We start from the raw sequence: 12,738 nt of genomic DNA, 5'->3' as shown, positions 1-12,738 counted from the left end.
GTCGTTGTCTGCCCATGTGTGTACGGTGGGGTCGTTGTCTGCCCATGTGTGTACGGTGGGGTCGTTGTCTGCCCATGTGTGTACGGTGGGGTCGTTGTCTGCCCATGTGTGTACGGTGGGGTCGTTGTCTGCCCATGTGTGTACGGTGGGGTCGTTGTCTGCCCATGTGTGTACGGTGGGGTCGTTGTCTGCCCATGTTTGTACGGTGGGGTCGTTGTCTGCCCATGTGTGTACGGTGGGGTCGTTGTCTGCCCATGTGTGTACGGTGGGGTCGTTGTCTGCCCATGTGTGTACGGTGGGGTCGTTGTCTGCCCATGTGTGTACGGTGGGGTCGTTGTCTGCCCATGTGTGTACGGTGGGGTCGTTGTCTGCCCATGTGTGTACGGTGAGGTATTGTCTGCCCACGTGTGTACGGTGGGGTCGTTGTCTGCCCACGTGTGTACGGTGGGGTCGTTGTCTGCCCACGTGTGTACGGTGGGGTCGTTGTCTGCCCACGTGTGTACGGTGGGGTCGTTGTCTGCCCACGTGTGTACGGTGGGGTCGTTGTCTGCCCACGTGTGTACGGTGAGGTATTGTCTGCCCACGTGTGTACGGTGGGGTCGTTGTCTGCCCACGTGTGTACGGTGGGGTCGTTGTCTGCCCACGTGTGTACGGTGAGGTATTGTCTGCCGACGTGTGTACGGTGGGGTCGTTGTCTGCCCATGTGTGTACGGTGGGGTCGTTGTCTGCCGACGTGTGTACGGTGGGGTCGTTGTCTGCCCATGTGTGTACGGTGGGGTCGTTGTCTGCCCACGTGTGTACGGTGGGGTCGTTGTCTGCCCACGTGTGTACGGTGGGGTCGTTGTCTGCCCCTGGTGAGGTCTCTCTCGGTGCGGGGGGGGTCTCTCTCTCGGTGCGGGGGGAGGTCTCTCTCTCGGTGCGGGGTGGTGTCTCTCTCTCGGTGCGGGGTGGTGTCTCTCTCTCGTTGCGGGGTGGTGTCTCTCTCTCGGTGCGGGGTGGTGTCTCTCTCTCGGTGCGGGGTGGTATCTCTCGGTTCAAGGGTCTCCCTCTCGGTGCGGGGGGTCTCCCTCTCGGTGCGGGGGGTCTCCCTCTCGGTGCGGGGGGTCTCCCTCTCGGTGCGGGGGGTCTCCCTCTCGGTGCGGGGGGTCTCCCTCTCGGTGCGGGGGGTCTCCCTCGGTGCGGGGGGTCTCCCTCTCGGTGCGGTGTCTCTCTCTCGGTGCGGGGTGGTGTCTCTCTCAATGCGGGGTGGTGTCTCTCTCTCGGTGCGGGGTGGTGTCTCTCGGTTCAAGGGTCTCCCTCTCAGTGCGGGGGGTCTCCCTCTCAGTGCGGGGGGTCTCTCTCAGTGCGGGGTGGTGTCTCTCGGTTCAAGGGTCTTCCTCTCGGTGCGGGGGGTCTCCCTCTCAGTGCGGGGGGGTCTCCCTCTCAATGCGGGGTGGTGTCTCTCTCTCGGTGCGGGGTGGTGTCTCTCTCGGTGCGGGGTGGTGTCTCTCTCTCGGTGCGGGGTGGTGTCTCTCTCTCGGTGCGGGGTGGTGTCTCTCGGTGCGGGGTGGTGTCTCTCGGTTCAAGGGTCTCCCTCTCGGTTCAAGGGTCTCCCTCTCGGTGCGGGGGGTCTCCCTCGGTGCGGGGGGTCTCCCTCTCGGTGCGGGGGGTCTCCCTCTCGGTGCGGGGGGTCTCCCTCTCGGTGCGGGGGGTCTCCCTCTCGGTGCGGGGGGTCTCCCTCGGTGCGGGGGGTCTCCCTCTCGGTGCGGTGTCTCTCTCTCGGTGCGGGGTTTTGTCTCTCTCAATGCGGGGTGGTGTCTCTCTCTCGGTGCGGGGTGGTGTCTCTCGGTTCAAGGGTCTCCCTCTCAGTGCGGGGGGTCTCCCTCTCAGTGCGGGGGGTCTCTCTCAGTGCGGGGTGGTGTCTCTCGGTTCAAGGGTCTTCCTCTCGGTGCGGGGGGTCTCCCTCTCAGTGCGGGGGGGTCTCCCTCTCAATGCGGGGTGGTGTCTCTCTCTCGGTGCGGGGTGGTGTCTCTCTCGGTGCGGGGTGGTGTCTCTCTCTCGGTGCGGGGTGGTGTCTCTCGGTGCGGGGTGGTGTCTCTCGGTTCAAGGGTCTCCCTCTCGGTTCAAGGGTCTCCCTCTCGGTTCAAGGGTCTCCCTCTCGGTTCAAGGGTCTCCCTCTCGGTGCGGGGGGTCTCCCTCGGTGCGGGGGGTCTCCCTCTCGGTGCGGGGGGTCTCTCTCGGTTCAAGGGTCTCCCTCTCAGTGCGGGGGGTCTCTCTCTCGGTGCGGTGTCTCTCTCTCGGTGCGGGGTGGTGTCTCTCTCAATGCGGGGTGGTGTCTCTCTCTCGGTGCGGGGTGGTGTCTCTCGGTTCAAGGGTCTCCCTCTCAGTGCGGGGGGTCTCTCTCAGTGCGGGGTGGTGTCTCTCGGTTCAAGGGTCTTCCTCTCGGTGCGGGGGGTCTCCCTCTCAGTGCGGGGGGTCTCTCTCTCGGTGCGGTGTCTCTCTCTCGGTGCGGGGTGGTGTCTCTCTCAATGCGGGGTGGTGTCTCTCTCAATGCGGGGTGGTGTCTCTCTCTCGGTGCGGGGTGGTGTCTCTCGGTTCAAGGGTCTCCCTCTCAGTGCGGGGGGTCTCCCTCTCAGTGCGGGGGGTCTCTCTCAGTGCGGGGTGGTGTCTCTCGGTTCAAGGGTCTTCCTCTCGGTGCGGGGGGTCTCCCTCTCAGTGCGGGGGGTCTCCCTCTCAGTGCGGGGTGGTGTCTCTCGGTTCAAGGGTCTTCCTCTCGGTGCGGGGGGTCTCCCTCTCAGTGCGGGGGGTCTCTCTCGGTGCGGGGGGTCTCCCTCGGTGCGGGGGGTCTCCCTCTCAGTGCGGGGGGTCTCTCTCGGTGCGGGGGGTCTCCCTCGGTGCGGGGGGTCTCTCTCGGTGCGGGGGGTCTCTCTCGGTGCGGGGGTCCCTCAGTGTGGCTGTCTTCCTTCCTCATGGTTGTCCCTCATCCCGCTTGTCATGTTTTCCTTCCCTCCAGCTCCCCGCCTGGCCGGTGTTTGGATGCAGTGACAGGGACGGAGGAGGGGAATCTCGGGGGCGCTGACACTGCAGGGGAATCTGATCCTCTCTCTCAGTGTAAGGTGAGAAGATGGACATTTAAAGGGGAACTCCAGGCAGACAGTAGTCAGTGAAATGGATAATTGCCCCCATGTGTCTCTATGTTCCCCTCCTGCACTCCCCTGTACCTGGAAGGCGAAATTGGGGCTCTGTTACCTCTCAGTGTTGGCCAATGGGGGGAAACCTACCAGAGAGGATGGTGTACCCCGGAACCCCCCAATATGCTGCTGGTACTTTATTCCTAGTGTGGGGGGGGGGGGGGGACCAAGGGAGCAGAACTTCAGCGTCTCTTCCTGTAGTCCCCACCATATGGACCATTGGGGGGCTCTTTGGTAGGACAGGCGTGTAATGGGGATCCCCGATCTCTGGCCTGGAGTTCTCCTTTAATGCTGGACCTTGCGGGACTTTCAGGGAGTCACAACGAGCTCTGACTTCTCTTACAGGAGACCAAGGAGCGCAAAGTGTCCAACATTCAGATACGGAAGAGAGTGGCGAGGCAAGAAGGGACTCTCACGCCGATGGGCCTCCCCAAACGTCTCCGGTAAGAGAATGCCAAAGGTGGGGCCTCCACAATGACTCCACATTGACGGGGCCTCCACAATGACTCCACATTGACGGGGTCCTCCACATTGACGGGGCCTCCACAATGACGGGGCCTCCACAATGACGGGGCCTCCACAATGACTCCACAATGACGGGGCCTCCACAATGACTCCACAATGACGGGGCCTCCACAATGACTCCACAATGACGGGGCCTCCACAATGACTCCACATTGACGGGGCCTCCACAATGACTCCACAATGACGGGGCCTCCACAATGACTCCACATTGACGGGGCCTCCACAATGACTCCACAATGACGGGGCCTCCACAATGACTCCACAATGACGGGGCCTCCACAATGACTCCACATTGACGGGGCCTCCACAATGACTCCACAATGACGGGGCCTCCACAATGACTCCACATTGACGGGGCCTCCACAATGACCCCACATTGACGGGGTCCTCCACATTAACGGGGTCCTCCACATTGATGGGTCCTCCACATTGACGGGGCCTCCACAATGACTCCACATTGACGGGGCCTCCACAATGACTCCACAATGACGGGGCCTCCACAATGACTCCACATTGACGGGGTCCTCCACATTGACGGGGTCCTCCTCCACATTGACGGGGTCCTCCACATTGACGGGGTCCTCCACAATGACGGGGCCTCCACAATGACGGGGCCTCCACAATGACGGGGCCTCCACAATGACTCCACAATGACGGGGCCTCCACAATGACGGGGCCTCCACAATGACTCCACATTGACGGGGCCTCCACAATGACCCCACATTGACGGGGTCCTCCACATTGACGGGGTCCTCCACATTAACGGGGTCCTCCACATTGACGGGGCCTCCACAATGACTCCACAATGACGGGGCATCCACAATGAATCCACATTGACAGGGCCTCCACATTGACGGGGCCTCCACAATGACTCCACATTGACGGGGTCCTCCACATTGACGGGTCCTCCACATTGACTCCACATTGACGGGGCCTCCACAATGAATCCACATTGACGGGTCCTCCACAATGACTCCACATTGACGGGGCCTCCACAATGAATCCACATTGACGGGTCCTCCACATTGACGGGGCCTCCACAATGACTCCACATTGACGGGGCCCCCACTGGGATGAATAGTGAGGTGGAGGAGCACATTTTGCGGCTGTTATCATGTAAGTTGTGTGATTTCTCAATCGAACATCACAGGTCACACGTTACACGTCACAGGTCACACGTCACGGGGGACACATTACACGTCACAGGACACAAAGTGCTTCATATGTATGACTACTTGGGCTATGCTGCCACCTTCAGGTGAATGGACATTGGCCAGGAAAAGGCAGGAATCCCCGCCCACACATAGCCCCTCCCACCTCCACTAAGGCTCTGTTTTTCGGTAGTGTCCTTGAGTGATAGATGTGTCCATGATGACTCTCTGAAGATTTCTCTCAGACCACTTCATGGTCTGTTCAGTCCCACTTCATGGTCTGTTCAGTCCCACTTCATGGTCTGTTCAGTCCCACTTCATGGTCTGTTCAGTCCCACTTCATGGTCTGTTCAGTCCCACTTCATGGTCTGTTCAGTCCCACTTCATGGTCTGTTCAGTCCCACTTCATGGTGTCAGTCCCACTTCATGGTCTGTTCAGTCCCACTTCATGGTGTCAGTCCCACTTCATGGTCTGTTCAGTCCCACTTCATGGTGTGAGTCACAGTTCATGGTCTCTTCTGCCTTGATTGGTCACCTGAGTCTGAGAGGAACTGTACCCAGACCCCATGTGAGTGGGGACAGCCTCTAATGTTGATCCTGCAGACCCCCGGGGTACTCGCTGTCAGTGTGCTCCACAGGTCCAGGGTGATGGTCACCTGGGGATGGGGGGGATGGAGTACCTGAAGACCCTCCTGTATGAGGGTGTGGCCTTTTGGTCTGCTGGTAAGGAATGGTGGTCCTCGATGGTGGAATATTTGGCCGTTTCCCTTGGTTCTTCACACTGGTCAGCCATGTTTAATCCCCCAGTCATGAAAACATGCAATCTGCAGCCTCTGGGCACAGCCGCAGTCTCTTCAAGTATTGGGGTACATGTTCAGGGAGTGACTTGGGGGGTGTCGGGGGTGACCAGGAGTCACTTGGCTGTCTGGCCTTGGCAAAGACTCCTCTGAGCTGGTTGGCTGCTTCCTTGTTGGGTTACAGGCCTCCTGTCCCTCAGAAAGCCATGGCAGAGAGGAGGACTTCCTAGTCCTTCTATGAGGTAGGGTGAGGGGACGTCTGATGGTCTCTGAGGCTGTCCAAGGGGGTCCCTGCTCGCGTGCTGGAGGAGAAGAGGTCTCACGGCTTCTACTCCAACCTGAATCCTAACAGGGACTTCTGGCCTGGGACAAACATTCCGGGTGGGATCTACCCAGTCCGTGTTTTCTTTGCTTCATTAGGGGGACTTCCTAGTGTCCGTGGATATCAAGGATGACACACACTATGGTTCTCCAGCCTCACCAATGGATTCTGCAGGTCTCCATGGAGGGTCGCCACTACCAGTATGTGGTGGTTGATATTTGGCCTTTCCATATTTATTCCCCACCCAAAAAAAAAGGGGCGGCCTCGATGGAGCACTCGGTCTTTTTCTGCTGTCACTTTTCTATGTGTAGGCCCCAGCTCTGGGGTTGTTGAGATTCCCATTGTGGGGGACCTAAACGGCAAAGTGCTCAGACATGGACTTCAAATGCCCAGCAGATGGGACAGGTCCTAGAAAGATTCAGTCATGTGCTGAACCTTCTGAAGTTCGCTCGGGTTCCGACACAATTTTATCTTCGACCAAGACATGGCACAGGTCTGAAGGAACTTCTTCCACAGGAGAAATGCCGGTCTCTAATACATTCTAGGTTCAATCCATCTACAATGTCCCTCAGATAACAGTCAGGTGAGTATATTTGGAAAGGTCTCTTTTTCTGACATGCGTTGCTGATAGACGCATGTTATTACAATGGCACACAATAGATTTGTATCGGGTAGTTTATGATATGAAGGCAGCAATTCATTTATTATCAATAGATTTAGGTCATTTTGGGTATTTTGATGAGATATTTTCATTGTTCTTATTTTGTTACAATAAATTTTCTGCAGATGTATCATTTTCTATAGCAATGAATGGTCCATCATCCATGGATTGTTTACAATGGATTTGTCATTTGAATGATGTTTGTATTGTCATATGTTGATATAGAGCATGTGGAGAGTACATGCTACATGAGGATCCTGGGACATACACGGTATCTGATACATGATACACTCTGATAAATTACATGTCATTGCTACAAAAGAGTTATATTGTCATTAATAGCTCTCAGGAGAGATAAACGGTTATGACCCCAAAAAGATGGAGGAACCAGTTAGAACTACAAGAAAATGGCGCCCTAACACTATATAGGGAGTTGGGTGTTGTGATTGTCATACTACATCCCCCGGACGAAGCCAGGAATCCCTGTGGAGATACGTGTTGGGGAGGGGCAGTGACGTCACCACGCTTACACGGCGAGCACTGGTAGTGTATGTGAGCGCCCCCGAGAGGCTGCTCTCCACCGCTTTATACAAAGTGCAGATTGTGTCTAATCAATGTGAGCGCATATTAGAGTGTTGATTATTATCCACGATAAAGCACTCTGCACTTTTCTCTACATGATCCGTATGAGGGATTCTTTATGGGCGGGATCAAGGGAAGATCTGAGGAGGGAGAGATCTGTATGAGGGATGCTTTATGGGCGGGATCAAGGGAAGATCTGAGGAGGGAGAGATCCGGATGAGGGATGCTTTATGGGCGGGATCAAGGGATGATCCGAGGAGGGAGAGATCCGTATGAGGGATGCTTTATGGGCGGGATCAAGGGAAGATCTGAGGAGGGAGAGATCCGGATGAGGGATGCTTTATGGGCGGGATCAAGGGAAGATCTGAGGAGGGAGAGATCCGGATGAGGGATGCTTTATGGGCGGGATCAAGGGATGATCCGAGGAGGGAGAGATCCGTATGAGGGATGCTTTATGGGCGGGATCAAGGGAAGATCTGAGGAGGGAGAGATCCGGATGAGGGATGCTTTATGGGCGGGATCAAGGGATGATCCGAGGAGGGAGAGATCCGTATGAGGGATGCTTTATGGGCGGGATCAAGGGAAGATCTGAGGAGGGAGAGATCTGTATGAGGGATGCTTTATGGGCGGGATCAAGGGAAGATCCGAGGAGGGAGAGATCCGTATGAGGGATGCTTTATGGGCGGGATCAAGGGAAGATCCGAGGAGGGAGAGATCCGTATGAGGGATGCTTTATGGGCGGGATCAAGGGAAGATCTGAGGAGGGAGAGATCCGTATGAGGGATGCTTTATGGGCGGGATCAAGGGAAGATCTGAGGAGGGAGAGATCCGTATGAGGGATGCTTTATGGGCGGGATCAAGGGAAGATCCGAGGAGGGAGAGATCCGTATGAGGGATGCTTTATGGGCGGGATCAAGGGAAGATCCGAGGAGGGAGAGATCCGTATGAGGAATGCTTTATGGGCGGGATCAAGGGAAGATCTGAGGAGGGAGAGATCCGTATGAGGGATGCTTTATGGGCGGGATCAAGGGAAGATCTGAGGAGGGAGAGATCCGTATGAGGGATGCTTTATGGGCGGGATCAAGGGAAGATCTGAGGAGGGAGAGATCCGTATGAGGGATGCTTTATGGGCGGGATCAAGGGAAGATCTGAGGAGGGAGAGATCCGTATGAGGGATGCTTTATGGGCGGGATCAAGGGAAGATCTGAGGAGGGAGAGATCCGTATGAGGGATGCTTTATGGGCGGGATCAAGGGAAGATCTGAGGAGGGAGAGATCCGTATGAGGGATGCTTTATGGGCGGGATCAAGGGAAGATCTGAGGAGGGAGAGATCCGTATGAGGGATGCTTTATGGGCGGGATCAAGGGAAGATCTGAGGAGGGAGAGATCCGTAGGACCGTTCCGGCTCACATAGTAGCCATCTATCTGCACCCTTCACCTGCATCACCTCCGGCTGATTGGACGGAGAGCACTCAGATATTTCATCCCCGCTCACCTCTGCACCAAGTTTGTTTTGCGTTTTTGCACAAAATTCATTGAATTTTTACCTTTTTTTTTCGATTTTTATTTTTGATATTTATTATTTTATTGAATATTTATTTAATGATCGAAGGACACACATTTGAATAATTTTGCACAGACTTTTTTTGTTTTTTTTATCACCAATTTGGATATATATTTTTCTCATTTATTGATTATTATCAGCACATATTTGGGTATTGATCGGCATTACCATCCTGTATGGTTACACAAGATGGGGGAACGTGGTTGGTGTGTTAGATGTGGTCTCCTATCATCTCGGCGTGGGACAAACATCGGGAGTCCTTGGATCTGCCTGTGTGTCCGACTCCTAAGATCGGATTGGTTCTGGAGTGGTGGATATCCATTCAGATGCTGGATACCGGGAAATCCTTCCTTCTGATGAATTGGAAGGTCAGCTAGAAGTCCTACATTCCGGGCCGTTCCTTATGGTCAGACTGGCATCTCCTGGTACAATGGTAGGTGACATTGGTGTCACGGAGAATCACCAGGACTTGGGGAAGGTTAGACCTTCAGTGCTGTGTGTCCCCATTGGGGAGATTCACCCCTCCCCCGATCTGCTATTGTGACTGAGAAATAAAGAGAGGAAATCCAACATTTCTGTCCCCAGAACAGGAAGTGAGGGAAGAGGAGAATTCCACCTCACTTTGTGAGATGTCCTCCAACTTCCTGTTGTGTTTCTGGGGAAGGAGGTGAAGGGAAACATCCTCAATACCTCTACACCTGCCATGTAGTATGGAGTCCGGGAGCAGTGTGCGCTACATTGTCTGATATACCTCTACACCCGCCATGTAGTATGGAGTCCGGGAGCAGTGTGTGCTACAGTGTGCAGGCTGCCCATGGATGAGGGAACACGCAACCTCCTCCCAGGCTGCCAATATACGAGGGAACATGTGACCTCCTCCCAGGCTGCCCATGTACGAGGGAACATGCGACCTCCTCCCAGGCTGCCCATGGACGAGGGAACATGCGACTTCCTCCCAGGCTGCTAATGTATGAGGGAACATGCGACCTCCTCCCAGTCTGCCCATGTACGAGGGAACATGCGACCTCCTCCCAGGCTGCCCATGGATGAGGGAACATGCGACTTCCTCCCAGGCTGCTAATGTATGAGGGAACATGCGACCTCCTCCCAGTCTGCCCATGTACATGGGAACATGCGACCTCCTCCCAGGCTGCCCATGGACGAGGGAACATGCGACCTCCTCCCAGGCTGCCCATGGACGAGGGAACATGCGGCCTCCTCCCAGGCTGCCCATGGACGAGGGAACATGCGGCCTCCTCCCAGGCTGCCCATGGACGAGGGAACCTGTGACCTCCTCCTAGGCTGCCCATGTACATGGGAACCTGTGACCTCCTCCCAGGCTGCCCATGTACATGGGAACCTGTGACCTCCTGCTGGGTGGAAAGGTTACAGTCTCTGTCAGGTTTACATTGCGGTCCAAACACGGCCTCATACACCGGGACCCCTGCGAGGGTCTTAGATCTGCAATCTGATGTCTGTCTGTCTGTCTTCTACAGATTGCAAAAAGACGACTTCAGCCTGGAAGAGATCTACACCAACAAGAATTACCGTACACCCACTGAGAAGAGGTCAGCAGATGGCCTTCATGTCACCATGGTCTCTGGAAAGGAAGCTGGAGGGGTGTGAGCCTTGTGACCGGTGTGGTCGGGGAGGGGTGCGAGCCCAGTGATCGGTGTGGTCGGGGAGGGGTGCGAGCCTAGTGAACGGTGTGGCCGGGGAGGGGTGTGAGCCTTGTGACCGGTGTGGTCGGGGAGGGGTGCAAGCCCAGTGATCGGTGTGGTCGGGGAGGGGTGCGAGCCCAGTCACCAGTGTGGTCGGGGAGGGGTGCGAGCCCAGTCACCAGTGTGGTCAGGGGTTGAGAGGTATGAGCCCAGTCACTAGGGCAGTACAGTTTACAAAAATTTGGAAGCAGCAGAGGAGATGGACCAATATGTGTGTTGCTGTGGTGGAAGGATTCGCGTGTGTTGCTGTGGTGGAAGGATTCGCGTGTGTTGCTGTGGTGGAAGGATTCGCGTGTGTTGCTGTGGTGGAAGGATTCGCGTGTGTTGCTGTGGTGGAAGGATTCGCGTGTGTTGCTGTGGTGGAAGGATTCGCGTGTGTTGCTGTGGTGGAAGGATTCGCGTGTGTTGCTGTGGTGGAAGGATTCGCGTGTGTTGCTGTGGTGGAAGGATTCGCGTGTGTTGCTGTGGTGGAAGGATTCGCGTGTGTTGCTGTGGTGGAAGGATTCGCGTGTGTTGCTGCGTCGGAAGGATTCGCGTGTGTTGCTGCGTCGGAAGGATTCGCGTGTGTTGCTGCGGGGGAAGGATTCGCGTGTGTTGCTGCGGGGGAAGGATTCGCGTGTGTTGCTGCGGGGGAAGGATTCGCGTGTGTTGCTGCGGGGGAAGGATCCGCGTGTTGCTGCGGGGGAACGATCCGCGTGTTGCTGCGGCGGAACGATCCGCGTGTTGCTGCGGCGGAACGATCTGTGTTTTTCTGCGGCGGAATGATTCGTGTGTGTTGCTGCGGTGGAAGGATCCGTGTGTGTTGCTGCGGTGGAATGATCCACGTATGTTGCTGCGGTAGAATGATCCGTGTCTCTTCCCTCCATACAGAAAATTTGAGACCATATTCGAGGAGCCGGTAATGAAGGGTGGATCTCTCATCCTTACAAGCCAGCGCCCGCTGAGGAGGATTATGGTGTTTAAGGACAGCAGCGCCCCACGTAGGAGGAAGAAGAAAGGGCGGGGAGGTGGGCGCACCCGCAGCTGTGTGGACAACAAAGAAAGTGTGAACTTCGAACTGTTACTGCAACACAAACTGGAGCAGCTGGAGGCGGAACTACAGGAGGAGGAGGTGGAGCTGCACTAGATGATGTCACCGCGACTACGGCCTTATCGTTCTGCTGGGGCCGGCTCATCTTGTAGTCATTTGTCTTCTGGGGCTGCCATATCTGGTGGTCATCTGTCTCCTGGAGCCGGCTGAAGTGGTAGTTGCCTATCCTCCGGGGCCGGTTGAAATGGTAGTCGCCTATCCACCGGGGCTGGTTGAAGTGGTCGTCGCCTATCCTCCTGGGTCAGTTCAAGTGGTAGTTGCCTATCCACCGGGGCTGGTTGACGTGGTAGTTGCCTATCCTCCTGGGCCGGTTGAAATTGTAGTCGCCTATCCACCGGGGCTGGTTGAAGTGGTAGTCGCCTATCCACCGGGGCTGGTTGAAGTGGTAGTCGCCTATCCTCTGGGGCCGGTTGACGTGGTAGTTGCCTATCCTCTGGGGCCGGTTGACGTGGTAGTTGCCTATCCTCTGGGGCCGGTTGACGTGGTAGTTGCCTATCCTCTGGGGCCGGTTGACGTGGTAGTTGCCTATCCTCTGGGGCCGGTTGACGTGGTAGTTGCCTATCCTCTGGGGCCGGTTGACGTGGTAGTTGCCTATCCTCTGGGGCCGGTTGACGTGGTAGTTGCCTATCCTCTGGGGCCGGTTGACGTGGTAGTTGCCTATCCTCTGGGGCCGGTTGACGTGGTAGTTGCCTATCCTCCGGGGCCGGTAGAAATGTTAGTTGTCTATCCTCTGGGGCCGATTGACATGGCAGTCACCTATCCACCTGGGACCGGCTGAAGTGGCAGTCTCCTATCCACCTGGGACCGGCTGAAGTGGCAGTCTCCTATCCATTGGGGCTGGCTGAAGTGACAGTCGCCTATCATCTGGGGCCGGTTGTAGTCGCCTATCCTCTGGGGCCAGTTGAAATGGTAGTTGCCTATCCTCTGGGGCCAGTTGAAATGGTAGTTGCCTATCCTCTGGGGCCGGTTGAAATGGTAGTTGCCTATCCTCCGGGGCCGGCTGAAGTAGTTGTCTACACGCTGTGAGTTGAGGATATTGGAAAGCCCAGTTTGCGTTGTTGCTGGTCGCAGAGTCCCGATCCATTGTATAATGTATGTATTGTATCTGCAACTTCCGTTCTGTTCACTAATAAATACTGTGCCTGGTTTTCCTTA

General features: G+C 56.2%; 1 protein-coding gene across 2 annotated transcripts in view; it reads left to right on the top strand.

The window, feature by feature from the left end:
* The window catches only part of LOC149427750 (uncharacterized), a 27,118-nt gene extending 14,380 nt beyond the window's left edge, over window positions 1-12,738 (top strand). The window contains exons 6-9 of one of the 2 annotated variants that reach the window (XM_089667706.1): window positions 2,993-3,095; window positions 3,516-3,613; window positions 10,269-10,340; window positions 11,364-12,738. In XM_089667706.1, the coding sequence (XP_089523832.1) occupies window positions 2,993-3,095; window positions 3,516-3,613; window positions 10,269-10,340; window positions 11,364-11,619 (529 nt within the window). In that variant the 3' untranslated portion in view covers window positions 11,620-12,738. The remainder of the gene's footprint in view (window positions 1-2,992; window positions 3,096-3,515; window positions 3,614-10,268; window positions 10,341-11,363) is intronic. The other variant, XM_089667707.1, reaches the window with a different exon arrangement.

Source organism: Staurois parvus, unplaced genomic scaffold (genome assembly GCF_062004578.1).
Source record: "Staurois parvus isolate SC_StPar_1 unplaced genomic scaffold, SC_StPar_1.0 ptg003522l, whole genome shotgun sequence".
Lineage (NCBI taxonomy): Eukaryota > Metazoa > Chordata > Amphibia > Anura > Ranidae > Staurois > Staurois parvus.
Note: the sequence above shows the minus strand (reverse complement) of the source record. Positions and strands in the feature narration are given on the sequence as shown.